This window comes from Malania oleifera, chromosome 3 (genome assembly GCF_029873635.1).
Source record: "Malania oleifera isolate guangnan ecotype guangnan chromosome 3, ASM2987363v1, whole genome shotgun sequence".
NCBI lineage: Eukaryota > Viridiplantae > Streptophyta > Magnoliopsida > Santalales > Ximeniaceae > Malania > Malania oleifera.
In genome coordinates, this window is record NC_080419.1 from 108,819,511 (window position 1) to 108,841,130 (window position 21,620).

The 21,620-nt window shown below is 37.1% G+C and overlaps 1 protein-coding gene across 1 annotated transcript; it reads left to right on the forward strand.

The window, feature by feature from the left end:
* The first annotated feature begins 3 nt into the window (after window positions 1-3).
* On the forward strand, window positions 4-20,970 carry LOC131151832 (RNA-binding KH domain-containing protein PEPPER-like). Its single transcript, XM_058103261.1, has 6 exons — window positions 4-478; window positions 9,806-10,055; window positions 13,315-13,463; window positions 13,544-13,795; window positions 19,828-20,022; window positions 20,554-20,970. The coding sequence occupies exons 1-6, from the start codon at window positions 182-184 to the stop codon at window positions 20,728-20,730; spliced, it is 1,320 nt and encodes a 439-aa protein (XP_057959244.1). The 5' UTR covers window positions 4-181; the 3' UTR covers window positions 20,731-20,970.
* The last annotated feature ends 650 nt before the right edge of the window (window positions 20,971-21,620 follow it).

A 21,620-nucleotide genomic window follows, 5' to 3' on the forward strand; every position in this document is an offset into this window, starting at 1 on the left:
CCCGGCCCAAGGGCATCAGAACGGCTTTTCGCATGCAACCGTCTAAGAAGTGATACCTCAAGACTTCATTAAGTAGTAGACCCGACGCCCAAAACCCTCTCTCTTCTTTGCTTTCCTCAGCCCTACCCTTCTTCTGCTCTGGGCTCTGTACTCTCTCTCGCTCTCGCACAGGGGGAATTTAATGGCTTCCTCTTCTCCGTCGGCCGAAGAGTCCTCCCCGGTGGAGCCCGTGGTGGAGGCGACGGAATCTCAAACGCAGGTTACGGCTTCTGCGGCAGATGCGGCGTCGGGGAAACCATCTTCGACGGGGCCGAAGTGGCCGGGATGGCCGGGAGACAACGTGTTCAGGTTGATAGTGCCCGTTCTAAAGGTCGGGAGCATCATAGGACGCAAGGGCGAGCTCGTTAAGAAGATGTGCGACGATACTCGCGCTCGCATTCGCATCCTCGACGCCCCAATCGGCACTCCCGATCGCATCGTCGGTCCCTTCTCTTACCTTCTTCGGATTTATACATATTATTTTATGCATTTACTGATTATTACTTATTCTGTTCCGATGTTATTGTTTCTGTAGTTGTAGCTGCAATTTTTTGCTTCTAAAAGGAAGAAAAAATGTTTTCAAGTAGCTTAGGGTTTTTATTTTTTTTGCTATTGTTATCATCTGAAGTCAGTTGTCACTTGTCTGACTTTTGGTTACCGCATATAAAGTGGTTTATATCTTAGGAGTTCATTTCATGGCAAGCGAAGTGAAAGAAAAAGTGAGAAACTCATACAAGAGAAGACAAGAGGTCTTCCCATCGCTTGATTTAATAAGAGAAAAAAATATTTTTTAAACTTGTCTGAGGGAGTTCAAGTCTTTTTACATTTTCTCCATTTCTATCCTATTTGATGGAGAAAAAGTAGTTCTCTCTCTTTCTCTCTCTCTCTCTAAACCATTTTCTATCCACTTCTCTCTGCCCCTTTTTTCCTATTTTCATCTCATGAGTTATGGAACCAGTCAACATTGGCTGATAGAAACCATTTCTTTGCTCATATATATATATATATATATATATATATATTCTCCTCTACAGCCAAAAGTAAAGTTTTATCCATTAGTAATTTTTGTTTTCCCCTTCATTGTTATCTGTTTATAATGATTCTGTTTGCGTTTTGTCAAATTGCCTGATTTACTTCAGTACATATGTATCATTGTTCATGGGTTTTTGGGATTTGTTTGTAAGCACTTTCATTTTGTCTAGAAGCAAATACTTGGATATGTAGGGCTATCATTTTATAATAGAAAGTGTAAATGCATCATCTGTGATTTCTGTTATGTGCATTCTGCAGAATTAGCTATAGATTGCATGCAATGCACAAGTAATATATTTTATTTATTTAGTTTATATGAAATAAATTGTTTATTTACATTTTATACTTTCGTATGTTTTATAATTTAATTGATTTTTTTATGTATCTATTGGTTACTCATGAATTATTGTATATTTATGTGCAAATATAAAAGAAAAAAAATGTAAAAATGTAACACCTAGTGCCCAAGGCTCCCATGCCATCAGGGTTCTGGGAGGGGGTGTACGGTGACTTACCACCGTGTTTGAGACTATTTTTGTGACTTGAACATTTTACCTTCAGCTTGGATATGCCAGCCTTACTGTTTAATGTAACACCTTATCTTCCATGGTGAACCAAGGACATCTAACCAGTGGGGTCTTTATGCATAATGTGTAATCTAGTTAGATAGGGTTGCAAAGGTAGTCATTTCCTCCAGGAATGGCAAAGGCTGTCGCTTTATTATTATTATAATAATTATTATTATTTTAAATTTCAATCTTAGCACAAACCCTCAAAATCTCAATAGATTCTTTTATTTCTTAAAATTTTGAAAGATGCCTCAATTATATTTATTTGGATTTTAACCCCACGTAGGCAACTTGAGTGGGTTCAAGTGCAATTCTTTAAAAAAATGATTGCTTAGATTCATACGCATCCACACACATTCATGAAGGACTCTTTGACCATTTGAGTGGGACTATAGGCCACACTCAGCACTATGCAGATCTGCTCCTGCTTACCATTGCGCAAATACTTGCTGGGCAAATATGAGTACTAATAAATATATGATTTTATAAATATGATTTATAATGGAAAACTCAATATTTTCTCGAAGTAGTCCAAATATTAAAATGAAGTTGCACAAAAAATAAAAATAATAAAGAAGAATTTATTACAATATAACCAAAAGAGAAGTTAAGAGAAGTCATGCTGGAACCGATAATGATATGCGTGCCGTGTGCTTTGATGGCTTGAGATAAGTCTCTTTGAGGAAGAGAGGGAGCGAAACATTCATTTAGAGGATATGCTTGAGTAAAAATACAATATTAACCATATTTAAATTAGAAAATTCCAAGCATAAGAAAGGTAGTCATGTTTGCTTTATAACTAACTTGAGAGGCTGACCTTTTTTTGAATCAATGAGAGGCTAAACTCAGATACTTTAAGAAAGAATATAGGTAGTTATAAGGAGTGGGTTGAGGAGAATATAGGTACTTATGTGTTATGAGATATGTAGTATTTTCTTTAAGGCAAGCCTGTATAAAATTTTCTATATTTTATGTCCTGATCTTTTATAAAGTATCACCATTTGCATTGGACAAGGAATGTTTTTTCATGCAGAGCCATAGTATTGTAATTCACGTGATATTTTGTTCTGAAGAACACTCTGAAATGGACGCAACAAGCTTCGTCTGAGTCATTCCTTTTCTTACAGTTCCATGCTTTGCTATTTAACTATAATTTTATGGAGATAAAGGTGTATATCAGTTAGTTATGAGATATTTATTTGAATATCAGTTATGAGATATTTATTTATTGAGTAGTTATGTGCTAATACTGGGATATAAATATTTTTCAATGCATGGAATATGCAATATTTTCCTATATTGCCATAATGCCATTATTTTTGCTAGTCAACAATTATTTTTACAAACTTATGTAGGGGAATAAAAAGCGTGCATTAAAGTGGAAGAATCCCCTATCGTTTTGTAGAGATTTTAATTGCTTTACTTGGAAATAAGATCGCATAGAAGCATTCTTAATGTTTCAGTTTTTATGAGATAAGATTCTGGGTACATTCTTATTTTGGCTGTGCAGCATGATTTTCATAATTATTTGGTTAATTTAATTTTTACTGTTTTTCTGTGCCATCATTTTCCATTTTAAAATATTTTGTATGAAAAGTTTAATATCATAGACATGCTGTTTGTATGAATTGTTGTTATAATACCATGACCTGGCAGTGTATCTGCAAGGAATAGCCTTGTGTAGCATAAAAGCAGTTTTGGCACAGATATGCACTGCTGCTTTTTGTGCATGGTAAGAAACTAAGAATGACTATTTCTTGCGCATGCTTTCTTGTGGATCACTTTTGTGATCTTTACTCTGCCTTTACAAATAGAAAGGGCAGAGTACCTCTTCATCTCTATTTCCTCCAATTAATTACATTGATCATAGAAGTCGATGATCTCTTCAAGGTTAAGCTGGAACAGAGAAGAACAATCATTTCACATCATCCATAGTATGTGCTTGAACAAAATCATGCTGAGCTGGATTATAGGTAACAAGAAGTAGGTGTTGCATCTTTAGTTTTTTAAGTATTGACAAGCAAATTATTGAATGTGGTTTGGCACAAGAAGTGTGAAAGGGGTGCACCCTGTCACCCAGATATGTAATTGAATGTGAAAAATTATGAAAGCCTATGCGATCATTAGATAGAACTTGGTTGGAGGGGTTTATAATTATGGGATGAGAGATTGAAGGCATCCTTTTTTTGACTATATATTCATTCAAAGTGCATGGATACACTCATACATGCCTAAAGGAACTCTCTTTTTTTTCCTGCAAAGAAAGTTTCATTAAAGGGTATCGAGGGGATGCTGTCGAAATACAAATATCAGTGTGATTACCTGCACAACATGGAGTTAAAAAAATCAAGAATTACAAGTGAATCAACCAAAAGCAAAAATTACAAGTGAATCAACCAAAAGCAAACTTATAATGCCACCTGGTAATAATAGTAGTCCCCAAAGGTCTTTAATAACTTTTAAAGGTGTGGCTGAACCTTTTTCTTTCCCTCCTCATAAGAAAAGGTTTCTGCTTTCCATTCTCACTTTGCTAGAGTGGATATCTTTTGTGATCATAACTCTCTTTCTACCACTGTTGTTTGAAGAAGGATGTGGCGAAGTCCAAAGGGTTTTGGCCCAGGTGCAATTTAAGAGGATGCCATCAATAGCTTCAACTTTCAACCCTTTAGGGGCAGCCCTCTTTTCTGAAGGTTATGTGTCGTAAGAAGTTTTCCAAGAGTGCCTTCCACGCAAAGGAAGCAACTTTTGTGTGGGCTGCTGTTTTTCTGATGAGCTTCCACGAAAAGTTCTTTCTATTTCCTGCTGTGGGGGTGAGTTTCCTGTAAAAGAATCTGATTGTAGACCCACTGTCTTTGTGTAGGATCCATTTGGGATCGCTAGTGGTGTTCCATAATGGATTTTGCGTAAGCAATAAAAAAATATACTCAATTTCTTGATTCAAAGAATTTCTAATTTAGGGAATATGCCAAAAAAATCCCTTGGTTTGCAGTCATGAGCCAAACTGAATATAGAGGGAATTTGGTGCTAAGGGGTGATTGATCACACCAAGTATCATTCTAGCAGAAAATAATATCACCATTGCCCATGTGGAAGCTGATAGAAAGGGAAAAAAAATTCTCCCAACCAATTTCCGATGGAGAATTCTCCGACTCCATACACTCCTTTGCTGGCTTTAGTCGTGATCAAATTTTGAAGCAATGATTTCTCTCTAAAGATTGTCCTTCTTCATGAATCTCATTCATTTTCTAGGACGGTTTTGTTGAATGTATATAGGGATTTGAGTCCTGTACCTCCATATCTTAAAGGCTCTTTTCCAACCCCCATTTGACAAGATGATATTTGAATTCTTCCCCTGAACAGCTCCCAAAGGAATCTCCTTTGAATTCCTTCTGACATTTTGGCAATTGAGCAAGGCATAAGTAGGAGGGACATCTGATAGATCGAATCTGATCTTTTTAAGGGCGAGTCTCTCACCTATAGATGTATAATTATTCTTTGAACCAGCCAATTTCCTCTCAAATCGTTCAATGATGGGGTCGCAAACGCTTTTGTCTTTGAATTTCACACCACACCAAGAGGAAGGTCGAGGTTGGTGATTGGAAAAGCCCCTAGGTTGCATCTCGAGAGACTCACAAGGAGAAGCCCCTCAGTTTTGTCCTCAATGGGCTCACTTTTTCCCAAGTTCACCTTCAACTTAGAGATTGCTTCAAACCCTTGAACCATGAACCTAAGATTGAGGACATGCTGAGATTGATTTTCATAAAAAATAATGATATTGTTTACAAAGAAGGAGATTGGGAGACTTCCATTTCCTCCCTTTTATTCCAATGCTAAGATCTTTGAGGAGGTCAGTGATTGGAAAAACTCCTTCATTGCATTCCAAGAAGCCTGCAAGGAGAGGCCCCTTAGTTTTGCCCCTGAGTAGAATGAGTGAACTTTTTTCTTAAGTTCACTATCAATTTGGAGACTACTTCAAACCCAAGAAGAATGCACCTAAGATTAAGGATTATATGAGGGAGGGTCTTTTCCACAAAAAATAACGGTATCGTCTGGAAAAGGAGATGCGAGGCTTCCATTTCTTCTTCATTCCAATGCTAAGATCTCTGAGGAAGGCTCCTTTGAAAGCGGTCTTAATAATAGAAATTCCCATTACCGAGATAAACAAGGGGGAAGGGGATCTCTTGCTTCAAACCTCTAGTTGTGCAAAAAAATTTTGACGGGTAGCCGTTGACAAGCACTAAAAGTTTGAAAAGGAAGGGTTGAAATGCATTGTTGGATATACCTGCACCACAACTCCCAAAAGCCATTTTTATGAGGATATGAAGGAGGAAACTCCATTTCAGATGATCAAAATCCTTCTCCATGTCAAGCTTGCAAACCATCTTACTCTTTATATCCTTACTATAGACACCCACAACTTCACTAGCTACAAGAGCTGCATTAATGATCCTGGTACAAAACATATTGGTGTTAGCAAGTTACCTCTGAAATTGCCTTTTTAAGCTTTATAGCAAGGACTTTGAATAGAATCCTGTCAATACTACCTCTAAGACTAAGAGTGTGAAAATCAAAGCCCCAGTTTTCTTGGGGAGCAGCATTATAAACATGTAGCTCAGATGACTCACAAATCCACCTTTACCGTAAAGAAGTCAGTACAAATGTTGATAATGGTCTGCTTGGGAAGTTCTTAGCTAGCTTGAAAGAAAGCCAATGAAAAACTATCAGAAACTGATTTTTTATCGCCACTGCTTTCATTGATAGCTTGATAAATTTCCTTGTGGGGGGAAGGGATATTAGGATGAGATGGAGGAAATGATTTCCAGATAGTTCTCTGTGATTGTGAATGGGGAACCCAAAAATTTGGCCCCCATTTCTCTTCTTGCTATTGGTTGATGTTTTAAGCAAAATGATTATTGAGGGTAGAATGTTGGATGAGAATTTATTGAATTGAATAGGTGGGGTCTGAGAGCTTGTCTGGATTGCATTTACTATTTGCAAACAATACGATCCTTTTTTTGTCTCAAGATATTGTTAGTTTTCTTAGCTCGTTAACTATCTTGTAGATTTTCAAAAAGATGATGGTGCTTTGAAAATAAATTTGTATAAGAGTGGGATTGCAGGTATTAATCTGGATTTAGGTGCTCTTTCCCATGATGCTATTGTGGCATGTGTGGGGGTTTAAGTTGCCCCTTGTGTATTTTTTTGTACTTTTAGGTGGGAAGCCTACAACTACCACCCCTTTGTGGGACCTGGTGCTTAAGAATGTTTCTAGGGGTTTGGATGGATTTGGTGGTGTGAGAAGGGGTTCACATTAAGGGTTCCAGTTGTGTTGATTCTAGCTTTTCTCTCTTCTTTCACGTTTTACTGTGGGATTCTTTGTGGTCTAGGGTGGGTTGATGGTGGACGAGATCGTGTTAGTTGGCTGGTGGTTAAGTGGTTTGAGCCTAGGAAAGAGGGAGGATTTGGCTAAATGGTTTGGATGCTAGATATGCTAGATCCTCTGAGGAAATGTCACTTGTGGGAGGCTCCTTGGAATTTATTTCTCAAAATTTTCTTCCCTTTTTACCCTTGTGAGGTGTAGGGTTGCATGGGGAGAGAGAGTGCTTCTAAGAGGATCATTGGATTGGGGGATGCTCTTCAGATCAACATTTGAATTGTTTAATCTCTATATTGTTCCTATATCAGATTTTTTCCCCTCATGGGAGCATGTCTTTTGGAATTTGAGAACAAGGCAAATGATTTGATTCTTTTGTTGAATGCATTGGGTTCTTTTCATTGTTCTTTTGGGGCATGGAAAGAGTTGAGCCTTGGATGCTATTGTGAAATTTTATTGAAAATTATTCTTTACTCATTTGATTCATTTTCTTTGTGCCCTTTCATTTTCTCTTGATGTGCACCCGCTATTGAAGTGGGAAGATGCACTTGCGTCTATTTTTGCATTGTTATTATTTTTGGGGTACTTTGGAACAATTTGTTCTGTGCTTTTTGGCAGCATTGGATCTTTCTCCTCCTCCTCTGGAGAGTTTGCCTCCTTTGGCTTAACTTTTTTGTTGTTTGGAAAGCATAAGGACAAAAGGCTTTTTGGAATGTGCTTTTTGTTTTAATTTGACGTATTTGGTTGGAGCTTAATACAATAATATAATAAGGCTCAAATATTCCTGCTAGTATAATTTGAGCAAGGTGGTTTTTCTTGCTTCAGTTTTTGTGGTCTGCCCAGAGAATTTCCCTAAGTGACGTGTAGAGGGGTTTCAGAATTTTGCTTCATTGGTCTTGTGTTGTTTTTTATTTTAGCCTTTTTGTTCCTTGTTTGTTTGTTTGTTTGTTTTTTCCTTTTGAGGATGATTTGCCCTCTATAATTTCTTTCTTCCCTTCATAAATTTCATTGTTTATCAAAAAGAGAGAGAGAAAAAATAAAGGAAGCTGAACTCAAAAAGGTAATCTCATTTTCTGTGGATAAAATATTTTGGGATTGAAGAAAACCATCTAAACACTCCCTTTTAATTTTTTTATTGACATTTTGCTTTTAGGTTTTGTCCTTATTTGTCTCTTTTACAAGATTATCAATGATTAACTCTCTTTACTATGTTTAGTGGAAGAGCATGAGGTTATGCTGTTTTCCACGTTGAAGGAGACCTGTCATGCATTAAATTGTTTTTTTGTATGTTTGAAGGTATGTGGTGTATTTTCTGTTGAAGTTGAAATTTCTTGTACTGGAATTTATAAGTAGCACTTGGAGTGTGATAGGTACTGTAGTCCATGATATAATGGATGCCTCTTCCTAGAGGTGACTACTGTGTAGATGCATGTTCGACTGCAACTTGCAGAACAAATTGCAAGTTAGCTTCTTCTAACTTCACTGTCGAAACCCAATCATCACATCTGCAACCAAAGCCCAATTTGAATTGAATTGTAACACTCCAAGCCAAATTGTTTTATCAAATATCTTGAGTCATCTCAATCTTAAACAAACAATTAATCTCAAATACCTTGAGATGCTGACATTGTGTGTTGCAATTGTTGTCGGTTTGCATTTGCTGAGAAAGGGATGTTGAGCAGAGATGGGGGAGAAACGGCATCTGGTGACTGAGAATAGATGAACTAGGTCAAGATGTCTAATTATGAGACCGAATCATCTAAATCAGTAGTAACTGAGAAATGGTGGTTGAGTTGTTTTATATATGTCAGTCAGTTTTGAGTTATGATCGGTTTCTAATCAGCTAACACTCCAACTGAACCAAATTGGTTGTGTGGTTTGCTTCTAAACTGACTACTTCCTGAACTGCTCATTTTTTGGGTGGTTTTAGTGTGATTTAAGGTAGGTGGGTTGGTTTCACTGGGTTCATGCACAGCTCGGCTTTCTTATTGTCACAGAAATCATTGTATGACTTGTATTTTTATCATTGTTGAACTCTCAGTGTCTTTGCATTTAGATTTGGTGAGTTTTAGTATTCAACCTGTATTCTGTAAAAAATTTCGTGCTCACATCCATGTTCATGGACTGTGGGCACTAGCAGTTGCATGTCATACATAATTTTATTTTATGAATTACACATTTATGGCTGTACTACTCAGATATATGATCAATGTTGATTTTGGTACCATGGAAAGTTTTACCAACTTTTGAAATGATAATTTTGCTTCGATTTGTTTATCACTGGGATGAAATGTCATATAGTGTAAAATGAAAGTAATTTATTCTTCAGTTTATGAAGGGTTAAAGGTAGCTTTGACTACATGGGTACTTGAAACTTATTGTTCTTTGGAAACTATAATAGCTTTCAGTGACAAACATTTATGTTTGTTTTAACATGCTTGTCAGTGTGTTTTTACTTGTCTGTTTGAATCAGACTAGTGAAAAAAAAATTCTAAAAGACTTCTTTCTAATTTTCAATTCCGAAATTATATTATGTTTTCAAGCTCAGTTGCAGGACTACACATTTTCCTCATTTTACATAACGGAGCAAGGTTCAAAATGTTTTAAAAAAAATTTCTGGCTCTCTATTCCTCAATAAAATTATTTTCTTTTGTTTCACTGCGAGACCAATAATTTTCTTCATTTTACATGGAGGATGTCAATAATGGCCTTGTATGCCTTACTATAAAGCCATATTTTATTTATGCGATGGCTCACCTGTTCCAGTTTCATTGTCTTGCATTCCCCACAGGTTCTTATATCTGGGAAAGAAGAGACAGAAGCACAACTATCCCCTGCAATGGATGCTGCACTTAGAGTATTCAAACGTGTTGCTGGTCTCTCTCCTAGTGAGGGTGATGGTGCAGGTTCAGCAGCTGCATTTTGTTCAATGAGATTATTGGTGGCATCTTCGCAAGCCATTAATCTGATCGGAAAACAAGGGTCTACTATTAAAGCGATACAGGAGATCTCCAGTGCCTCTGTTCGTGTTTTGTCTGAAGGTGTGCCCCCTGTTCCATATTTTTTGTGAACAAATAATATTGGAATTATATTAGCATACAAGTTTAAGTCTTTCAACTATGCCCTTTTTGTCTCTTCTTAGCTCCTCTATCTCATAATATATTTATAAATCTATGAAATAGTGTTCCTTTTCTTGATGACTACCATATTGTAGCTGTGCAGATGAGCACTTTAAGGGAATGATGAATGACATAAATTTCCAAATCTTTTGTTATTATTTAGAACATAGGAGTACAGGTTTATGGATGTCTTGAGGCTGAGCCACTATAAATATGGGTTTTGAGATTTTTCTTTGTTTGTGTTTTGTTCTTTCAGTTTACTGCCTTTTTGTCACTATTTAATAATGATATTTTAAAAATAACGGGTAAAATATAACTTGCTGACTAATTGCTAATTGTGAGAATTTTTAAAGCATGCAAGATGTTCTGGATGATATACGCATGAAATTTGACTTAAAAAAAATTAGATTGGCATTTATTTCGGTAAAGAAGAGAATTATTCACATCTTGCATGGTCAGCAATGCCTGTTAGAAGGGGTGAACCTTACTCTACTGCAGAGAGTTGTACAGTCCAGATCAGAGCTTAAAGTTGCAAGCTTGTTGCAGTTTTGCATTATCTTTGTGGTTTTTGACTTTCTTCCTTCTCTTTTCTCTTATTATCAACAAGACCGAGGCCTATTTTTTTCCCAAATCAGAGAGCATATGACTTCTATTTTTTTTTTGTTTTTCTTCTTTTCTTTTTGACTAATAATAAATTCTGCAAAAAGCTTTTATTTTTCTTCCTTTTTCCCTCTTCCTTCTCTTCCCAACTTTTCTTCTTATGGTCTGATTGAATTAAGATTAGCAATGTCTTCTTCCTTTTCTCTTCATTCTGCTTCTCTTTTTACTTACAATTATCAAATAAACAAGCTAGCAACTATCTGCCTTTTGTAGAGCACTTTGCAATTTAGACTGTTCAATTTTTTTTTAGGGTCAAATTATTGAAAGAAAAATTTTTATGGGAGTTATCATACAATGCCCAATACATGATATTTTGATTTATTTTATATCGGAAATAGAATCTTATGATCCATTATCTGATCCTATGAGCCGGCCCTGTGGACCCCAGCAACAATCCTATGTAGGATCCCGATTCTAACGATCTTTTTTTCCACTGTCCAACCTTCTACCAACCCTCTCAGCCATAGGATCCCAGAACGCTCTCAAATAAGTGTTGCCACCCAGCATGAGACCAAGATGAGGAGACTGGCCACACCAAGGAAGCACAACCCGCCAGGGCCTTTTTCTAAAAGCCCTGCCATATACATGAAAACTCGTCACTCCACTGCTGGAGAAGTTGATCTCTAATACTGAGATCCTTTTGAAAAATTTCTGCATAATGATTGCCTTTTAGAATTCACAATACCATCCTTAAGGAGTAGCTTAGTATCATCTGTGAACTGGAGATGAGAGACCACCTCCTCTCTGCCAATGGAAAGACCCTTTGTCATCCCCAACTCCTAAGTATGCAAGAACATCCTGCTCAGAATATCAGCCACCAGGTAATTAAAAATGCGGATTTTTTTGTCTAATCCCCTTAGGAGCTCTAAAACACTCCCTAGGCTGACCGTTGACAATAAGTGAACTATACTTCAAGCTCAGGAATCCTGTAATCCACTTTTTCCACACAGCGTCTAAATTTTCCTGTCTTTAAAGAAAGTAGATTGAGCCATGGTCATTGTGTTCCCAGGATATCCCTCAAATTCTTAGATGAGAGCTTAGATATGTCTTTTAAAGGCTAGCTCACCCTCATAGTTCTCTATTTCTCAAAGATGAGGGTGAAGTAGGTGAGTTCACAGGTTTACCCACCAGCCCATTTATATGGTATTCCTCATAATATATCGTCATGCAAGATCTCCCAATTCTCTGGATAAAACATTGTAAAATTGTCAGGACTAGGGTTTACTTGTTTTTTGTTTCTTTATTTCAGGAGGACCTCTTATGCTCCACCCCCTTGTAAATTCTTCTCTTTTCTGGTAATAAATTTCTTTTTCTTTAGAATTAAAAATGTCTGGGCCAGGGGTTCTCTCCCTACACATCTCCATCACTGTTTTCTCAACTTCTTTCTTCAAAAGGCCTCCTAACCACTGAGCAAAGCTTTCCTTGATGGGGCTCCAATCATGGCCGTCCAACACCAGCCTGCTTGGTCAATCTTCAATAAAGAGATGCTTATAGAAAATAGAGGGTTAACACTAATGATTTATCATAGATGACGATAATAAAGAACTGGTTCCTAATGCTTTCATACGTCCTTTAACAGGTCCCATGTTTGTCTTCAACATTTTGTTGTTTGATCTATTCCAAATTGCTTGTTTGGCATTTCTGAGGGGCAGTAAGTTTGCTTGGTGATGTTGGAGCATTTGTTAATGAAATTTTTTGGAGGCTTTGGAAGGGGTGAAGAGGCCAAATAATTATGGCATTGTTCTATGCTCGTAGTGATTTCGTTTTAGTGATTGTAGAGAAATGCCAGGTTTTAGTGGGTTAGCTTATGCCTCTGCAATTGCTGTGGGCCAAAGTTGTTTTTAGAAGTAGATCTTGCTCACATTCAACGTAATGTGGGGGCTTCAGTTTTTGAGTGTTTCATTTCTTTTCTTTTTTGCTCTTTCCTTTCAGAGGTGGATGTCTTATCTCTCTTCTGAAATTGCACTTATCCTATCTTTCATTGGAAAATTATTCTTTCATATAAGGGTGTGGTTTTGAAAATTACTACCTCAACTTATGCTCTATTGGTGGACATACATTGGTGTATGATTTGGTTGGCTTTACACCTCAGCCAGAGTGTTTTGGTATCTTCGGTTTTGTAAAGGGCTTCAGTGCTGGGAGGTTAGGCGTGTGGTGGTGGTGTTGGCCATACTGTTTTAAATTTCCCAATTTGTGCTTACAATCAGAGACTAACTTTAGCATGAATCTACCCAGGAGAGGTTTTTCTCCCACTTTAAGCTTATTTAAGTTATGTTATGTATAAACACTTCCTGACTAAAACATTGATCTTGGACATTTCAAAGCACCAATAAAATTGGCTGTGCTAGTAAATTGTGCCCTAATTGTTAGTACAGGTCCTTAGATTTCAATCCCAGGACTGGATTAGTTTCCCTGCTTGGTGTGTTTGTCAACTTATTTTGTCTGTGTATGATTCCAAATTTTTTCCTAATATTTTAATTTCAAACAGAAATCTGATGATCACATTTTTTTTGGTGTGCAGATGAACTGCCATCCTATGCTAGTTCAGATGAGAGAATTGTAGAGATACATGGTGAATCTTCCAGCGTTTTAAAAGGATTAGAAGCAGTATTGGGACACTTGAGGAAATTCTTAGTTGATCGCAGTGTTATTCCTATATTCGAGAAAAATGTAAGTTCAGTTATAAATTTGTCGATGTGTGTGCGTGCGCACCTATTCTTCTAATACATAAGCCATTGCCACTTTGCCAGTACAATGCAACGATCACACAGGATCGCAACAAAGTAGAGAGCCAGTCCCTGCTTCAGAATGCTCCTACTTCTGCTCCTGGCCCTCAAACTGATTATTCCCTTTCATTGAGGCGTGATCCATTAATTTTTGAACGCGAAACTCAATTGGATTCTAAGCTCTCGCATTCTGGACTCTCACTCTATGGAAAAGATCCTGGACTTGCATTACGATCTTCTGGACTTGGGCGGACTGCTGCTCCTGTCATTACTCAGGTTTGCTTTTGTCTAATTCATTTGGAGTTCATGGCGAAAAGATTCATTGTTGATATTGCTGTAAACATCAATTTTTTAAAATGTGAAGGCATAAGGCATGACATTTTAAGTTTTTAACCTGCATGAGTTAATGCACAAGCCATAAGGTGTTGAGGAATCAATCAATCAACACTTTTTTTGAAAAAAAAAAAAATCCTTATACTTGCACTTATATTTTTTAAAAATAAATAAATAAATAAGAAAAATCATACTTAAAAAAATGTAATCTAACAAGTTTATTCTTTTTTTTATTTATAAAAAGGAATAAAATATAATATGTAAACTACTTGTTGGCCATTTAAAAAAAATATTAGCTTGAATTTTTTTCGTAAATTATGCCAAGAGATTGCTATAACATCACAATTTTCATATTGTTTTCAAGATATACTAGTTTTATAAACAATCTCATAATGAAATTTTATTTCCTACAAACATGCAGTTAAATTTTCTAGCCAAGTCTAATTTGAAATTCATCCCAAAATGCATTAACCTCAACTAAAGAGCAAAAATTTTGCCTTTTAACAAATACATAAGCCTCATTACATAATGCATTGGACTTCTTGGGTTTCGGTATTTAAGATTGATCCATATGGTGTTTTAGGCAAGCCTTGGTCTTGAGGTGAGCCTCAAGGAAAACCTCTTGGAACCTTTTAAAATATTGGAAAACACATAATTGTTCATGCTTTTGAGGTAAGAGGGTTTCTCCTCCCTTTTCTGCTGGCGAGCCGCACCCTATTTCTTTTGGGAGTGAAGCAGGGGTGTTCTCATTTTTACATTTTACATGTAATCCTAGAAACTTCAAGATTTGGAGTCTTCCTGGCAGTAAAAATTTCTTTTAGCATTCGCTTGATTAAAGTTTTTTGCAGAACAATCTAATATAGTAATATGCATATGTGTGCATGCACGTGCATGGTTGTGTGTGCCTTGATGCAGTTGTAAGGAATTAAGATATTGCACATTATGCAGGAATTAAATAAATTTATAAAATATCTAACACGAAATATGGAAGCAATTTTATCTCTAAATCAATATAATTTTCTAGAACATCCAAACAGCCATTTGTATATTATAAAATTGCTCCTGTGGAACATTGACATGCTTCCCCACTTAAAAAATGCCAATTTCTTACATATTAGAGTCATGTGCGTAACGGTTCAATGGTTTGTGCACAACCCGAATTTCACTTTATTTGGAACTATATGGTTTAATATTGTGGGATTAGGTCCATATGGGTTTACATATGGGAATTATTGAGGCATTGCTTCGTGTGCTTCATGTTATAATTGATTAAGTCATTAATTTTTGTTTCCTAAAAAGATGTCTCTTACTTTGCGCCCCTTGTTTTGTGGATCAAATCATATTAATTATTTGACTTTAGATGTCCTTGTCTATCTCCCAAGGACATACATATTCTTAGGATGCTCTCAAAACTCTGTAAATCATCAGCCTTCTTTTTGGTTCCACCAACTTATTCCTTGTGCTTCCAGGCCTGAAAATAGGTAGGCGACAGATTCTTTTTACTGAGTAAATATAATTAAACAGTTCTCCGTACCAAATATTCTTCTTTTTGTTACTTTGACTTACTATTTGATCTAAGGTTAGAACAAGAAGGGATCTTCCTCCGTTCTTCTGCAGTAGATTGCATGATTTATGTATTAAATTTCTCTCTAAAGTGTTTGTCATGAAAATTATTTAGTGTATATTGTTGTACGTTATTCATCTTATCCCATAAAACTATTGGGAGGGGGGATGAGTGGGTGACCCTTCTTTGTATTTACCTCAACATAGTTCGTTGAGTAAGCTTTTTCTCTAATTCGTCTGTAGTAACAGCGGTTACAATCTTTTGACTTGCCCTACTGGTTGGAGCACTGCTCTACAGCAACTATCAAATCAGGAAAACCTTTTACATCAATCTTTGCAACCTGCATGCATCCCTTTGCAACATTTTCTTCTTCACCAAGTTCTTATTCGGCCCGGGGGTTTATATTCGGTCAGGGTCCTCGGTTTATAGTCTCTTTATAGATCCTGATTAATGGTAGACATGTCATTTAATGTTTTTTTTAATGCTTGTTCCTGCTGGATTGCTGCCTATTGTTCTGTTTTATCAAATTTTCAAGACTTTGAACCTGAAGTTTAGCCTTCTGCTGATTGTTCAGTTTTCCCATAATACTTGTGAAATTGTGGCTGCGTCAGCTTTGACACCAGTTTGATGCTGTACACTTAATAGAAATTTTAAGGATCAAATAATAGGGTGTGTGAAGGGGCCTCTGGTAGTTTATGAGATTCTCTGGTGGTGGTAGAGATCTGTAGTCGCAAGAATTGCTTTAACGAAAATGATTGAAAATGGGGAGAAAACATAAGATGAAATAATCAATGGAGTCCATGACAGCACATAGGAGTGTACGTAGGGATCTGAATAAAGTAATCAACAATCCAATGCATGACTTTGTTGCTGTGACATTTTGTAGCTTCCAAAATAGTATGGTGGCTGTTATATCACAATAACTGCAACCTGCATTTGGAGAAGCTGTTTCTGTGACTTGAATCTGTTTGCTAATTGCCATGGAGAAACTTTACCCATGCCCCAAGGCCTACCAGCTCATAAACTATACAAATTAGGAATCTGTTTCTAAAGAACTCCTTTAGCCCCTATATAGAAATGTATGATGAGGATGTGATTTTGCTGATGATAATACTGAATGCTCAATAAGTGCTTGTGGAGATTGCTATTTTCACCTTAAAGATTGTTGCAAAAGGTTTCATCAGTTCGATAGCTGTAACAATAAGTACTTGTGATAGTACAATACAACACGGAAGGGAAATAGTGCGATGACTTATGCAAAACCTCCCCATCTCCTCTCCCTAAGTTTGTCATTTGTTTGTCTTGTCTTTATGGATGTTGTAGACCATGAGGGACGGGGACTGCAAAAAATCAGGTCAAGTCAAAGGGAAAACCTTCGTTCTGGGATGGAATAGAGTGGAAAAGGGTGAGTCCTTATTTGTGCTTGAGCATAATCTGGATCAAAATTGATGAGTAAGGATCTCTCTTTGGGGGATGCGGAGTGATTTTAGAAAGGTATGTCACTGGCATTTGGAAGCTTGGGGTGGGGATGTTGGTGGGTGATTAGGTAGCCTCACATATTGGATGGCAATTCAAGCAATTAAGTTTTGAGACGGTTTTGGAATTAGGCTTGGGCTGGAAAGATAAGCAGTTATCAGCTTTTATACCTGATGGATCTAGGCTTAGCCCCACCCCGGGGGGAGGGGGGGCAGAAGGAACTTCTAAAACAGATCCATTGAAAAGAAGCTGATCGAGATTGTTGCAAATTTTTTTTGGCCCCCCCTATGGAATAGGAGCTGTTAGAAAGAGAGCAAATTCTGAGTGGTAAAAAAGTTGTGTAAGTGCCTGAAAACATTTAAATATTTAAAACACATACATTTTAGGAAACGTAAAGGGTTTTGGAGTATTTTTAATTGTGGAGCAAGTTGATGATTTTTGGGGGAGGGTGGGGGGAGAACAAGTTATATGTGTGATCATTGTGCTTGTGGGGGGTGCAATGCTGGTTGAGAAGCTTGCTTGTGATTCACCAGCAGCCAAACATCTGTGTACAAAAGGTATGGCAATCGAAACTAACGCAACTAGGGTTTCAATCAAGGATGATCACACAAGGAAGATGGGGTGGAGTGGGCTGGGATGTTTAACAATTGTTTTGGACTTTGACCAAATTCCTGTAGTAAAGGCCTGATTGATGGTAATACTGAAGTGGGCCTGGATGGTATCTTTAAGAGACCTTGCCGTTGCTCTAAATTTGGGTTTTGGGACCAGATTATGTTTGTGAAGGCCCATATGTCTGCAAACCCAACTCGGATGCCCAGTATGCAAGAAAAGAGGGCGTCCAGATGAAGGTCCAACAATTATTACATATTGAAAAACATGTAGTAGAGGACAATGTTGCAAAGGACAGATCCGCACTGTGGGTAGCAGGCAGAGAGCACATCCAGAGAAGAAATTTCCATGGCTTTATAATTGTTCCTTGTCCAGAAAGGGACAACATTTTGAGTGGTGATTGTGAGTTTGTTTATTTTTTTGTGTGTGTGTATTTTCTCTTTTTTCCCCCTCTAGTATCCCAAGTGCCCCGTTGAAGGGTTGCACACTGAAGAGAATTCCTTCTCACAGGAGGATTAAGGTCTGGCAAAGGTACTAGAGAAGTAGAAAATGCAGATGGAGGCCAATATGGTTCATGATCATGTTAATGGTCGAGATTGCAAAGGCTTTAATAATGTAAAGGTGGGGCGGATGAGGCATCAGGAAGTCAGGAATTTTGATCCTGGGAGGGGGTGGTTGGGGAGAAGTCAATAGCTTCATGGATTTATACTTCCCGGACATTGGGGAAGGACATGGTAGAAAATGAATTCTCATGTTGAGTGGCTTAACAGTTTTAATCTGCAGGTGATTAAGTTGTCAAAAAGAAACGAAGGAAAGCCTACCAAGGGGAAGAAGAAATGGGGAGAGATGGTGAAAGTGGCAGGAGTCTCACATTCCCAAGGAATGAAAGGTTCCCACAATATATGGGAATCACATCCCATGCCAAGTTTTATGCGAATCCCATTCCCATGGAATTGAACTTCTTGAACTAAATAGCCCCTAGACCCCTCATTATTTTAGCCAGCTCATAATATTGTATTATTGCATTATATTTATACTAATAAATTATTATATCAAAAAAAGAAATCAAGAAAAAAAATAAAAATGATATTATTTTGGTATGATAATATAGCATAATAGTTGAAAATTTGGAATCGTATTGCCCACCATTACATCAGTTAATTGGTTGAAAATTTTAGGACATTTAATTTGCTACATATTCTTAATAAGTTTTTTTTGCTAAAAATATAATTATTCTTTGTATATTGTTTGTACCATTTTAAAAAAATAGTGGTAATCTTGTTGAAATGCTTGACCAAACATTGACATGGGTATCTTGTGTACATTCTTGGGAATCTTTACAGTGTGAACTACACAAAAATAATTTTGTGAAGCCAAGCATCGGGTTCTTGAGAATGTCAGGAATGTGATTCCTGGGAATGTCCTTCCATGGGAATATATTTGGCTCTGTGAACCAAATGGTCCCCTGAACTATTAAGAAACAAAAGGATGCATCCCCTGAACTATTCCCACACATGAGAGCTGAGACACATCAAGATACATGGTTTAGAATGTGCTAGAGTTGAAGAATATGTCAAGAGTGATTATTCTTCCATGATTACATGCCTACATGGTGAAATTTGACAAGTCTCTCATTCAATGCCATTATAGATGAAAAAGTGAGGTGGGCCTTTGCCTGTTATTGTGACAGCCTCCGGTCTGAAAGATTGGTTGGTGTAAACTAAGTCATTAATATGGATCATTTTATCTATCTAGCCTTTTGCATTGGAATGAATTTTCAGCCAGCTATGGCGATGTCAAATTTTCAAACTGAGAATGCTTCAGGTTTTTCAGCTGTTTCTCAGTATTTCATGGGTGTCGAAAAAGTTTGCATTGTGATAGCTGTTGGATTAATTGTTGCTTCTGTGCAAAGAACCCATGAGTCAGTAGAACCATTTAAATAGTTTACTGTTTATATTGGTTATTCTAGCAAAGTATGTCAAGACAGACATGTCAATATGATTTACTAGAAACCAACATGCCTAATTTGTGGGAATTTTAATTTTCTTCAAAGCTGGGCGTATATTGTTAAGCAGGTTTCTGGTCCCTTCCAAACATAAATCCTTTCTCTATTACCGACTACTTTCTATTTTAATTTAGCCCATTAATGATTAAGGAATTAATTATTAAGGAATAGCTACTCTAGTTGATATTTACAAACCCAAATGTTATGGCTTAACCTGAAATATCTGGCTTACAGTTATTCGTTGTAGTTATTATGATTGCCATTGTTGTTTCTTATTTTTCCTCTGTCAAATTCTTTAAAAAGATTTTTTAAAAACTGTAGATAACACAAACAATGCAAGTACCTCTATCATATGCGGAGGACATCATTGGAATCAATGGAGCAAATATTTCCTACATTCGCACTACTAGTGGAGCTATTCTGAAGGTGCAAGAGAGCGGGGGCTTGCCGGATGAGATAACTGTGGAAATTAAGGGCACGTCTTCCCAGGTTCAGACAGCTCAGCAGCTTATTCAGGTAACTGTATCCAATTTTTATTGTCTTAGTTAATGAACTTTAGAAGATGGGACAAGCTACTCTGGGTTGTAATTACAGATTTTGGTTCCAGGAGGGTATGTGTGTGTGTATGTATGTATGTGTGTGTGTGTGTGTGGGTGTGCGTGTGCGCGTGCGGGCGTGCGCCATGACATGGTGTGGAAGGCTGGGAGTATCTGCCCTACCTGCTTCTAATCCGTCAATTTTTTTGCTTGCATTTTTGCCATGCTTGAAGGGAAATTAATTGATCCGCTTTTATTTTTCATACAACCATTGCTTGTGATTTGTCTATAAAAATTATTACTTTTCAATGTGGGTAGGTAAGATGACTTACTAATGTGGCATTTCAGGGTGTTTACAGTGCCTGCAAGAAATCATATTTCATAAAAAATAATCTTTTGAGTGAAATATAAGTTCATCGAAAATAATCTTAAGTGAAGAGCAATGTATATGTTTATATTTAACGTTTTTGTCTTCGGCCTTTTCTGATGTTTGGTGGTTTATTGTTTGCAGGAGTTCATTAGCACTCACAAGGAGCCAGCCTCAAGCATCTACAGCAAGATGGACAGTGGATATGGTTCATCCTACTCACACTTGGCGGACACGACCTTCCCCTCATCTTTTTCATCTCAATCTCTAGGAGGGTACGGATCTTCTGGTGTAGGAGGGTACAGCAGCTATAGGTTCTGAGTTGGCAATTTAATAACCTATGTGATCATTTCTTTGTTGAAATTCTATTTAGAACAATGTGTCATCAATATCAAGTTGTACCAGTAAGAGGAGAAAAATTTAGGAATTGGACTGTGCTTACTCTCAGATGGATTCCAGATGTAATACGAGAGGACATAGATGGAGCCTGGGCCTCCTGCCTCATTTCACTTCTCCTTTTTTTAAACAATGAATGATATTGTGGTGGCCTGCTTTTGATCATTCATGCTTTTATGTACCCTTGTTTCGCAGAATTTACATTTTGAATGAATGAATGGTGCACTTTGGGAATTGAATGGGTATAGATTATGCTATATATAGCGACAGTTTCAGGTGAGGTGATTGAGAGGCTTTAGCGGTCGCAATGCAGGTGGTGGACAGCTGCACCAACGTACATACTATCTAATGACGGGGTCATCATCTCAATAAACTAACTCGGTTCTTGTTGGGGTTTACTCTTAGGCGCCCTTTGGCATAATGGATGAATTAGGGATGAAGTGGAAATTTTTTATTTTGTTTCCTCTATATCACTGCTAAAATGAAATCTGTTTTCAGTATATAATTAAAATTGATTGAGAAAAATTATCGGTAAAACTCTCCAGGTTTGTCAAGACACAAACCACCTTTGAGGTCTGCCTCTCTTGATTGTCGGAGACAGATTTTATATTGGGTAAAAAGTCACTTTAGGGTGTAAATTTTTCAGAAATCAAATATCAGGAGAACATCTGTATCTTTTTATTGAAGGTTTATGACTTCTTACATCCTCCTTTTTCTTAAATTTGCTTTCTTTAATACTCTCTCTCTCTCTAATATTTCCCAGTTCGGCCATAGGGTTTTTAAGAATTATTGCAACAGACCTTCGGGAATCAGTT

What these genes read in the sequence shown, in the direction of transcription:
- LOC131151832 (XM_058103261.1), top strand. Translation starts at nt 182, where the DNA reads ATGGCTTCCTCTTCTCCGTCGGCCGAAGAGTCCTCCCCGGTGGAGCCC. An exon ending in TTCCTATATTCGAGAAAAAT is followed by an intron (nt 13,464 to 13,543) that starts GTAAGTTCAGTT and finishes CCACTTTGCCAG; the next exon opens with TACAATGCAACGATCACACA. An exon ending in CAGCTCAGCAGCTTATTCAG is followed by an intron (nt 20,023 to 20,553) that starts GTAACTGTATCC and finishes TATTGTTTGCAG; the next exon opens with GAGTTCATTAGCACTCACAA.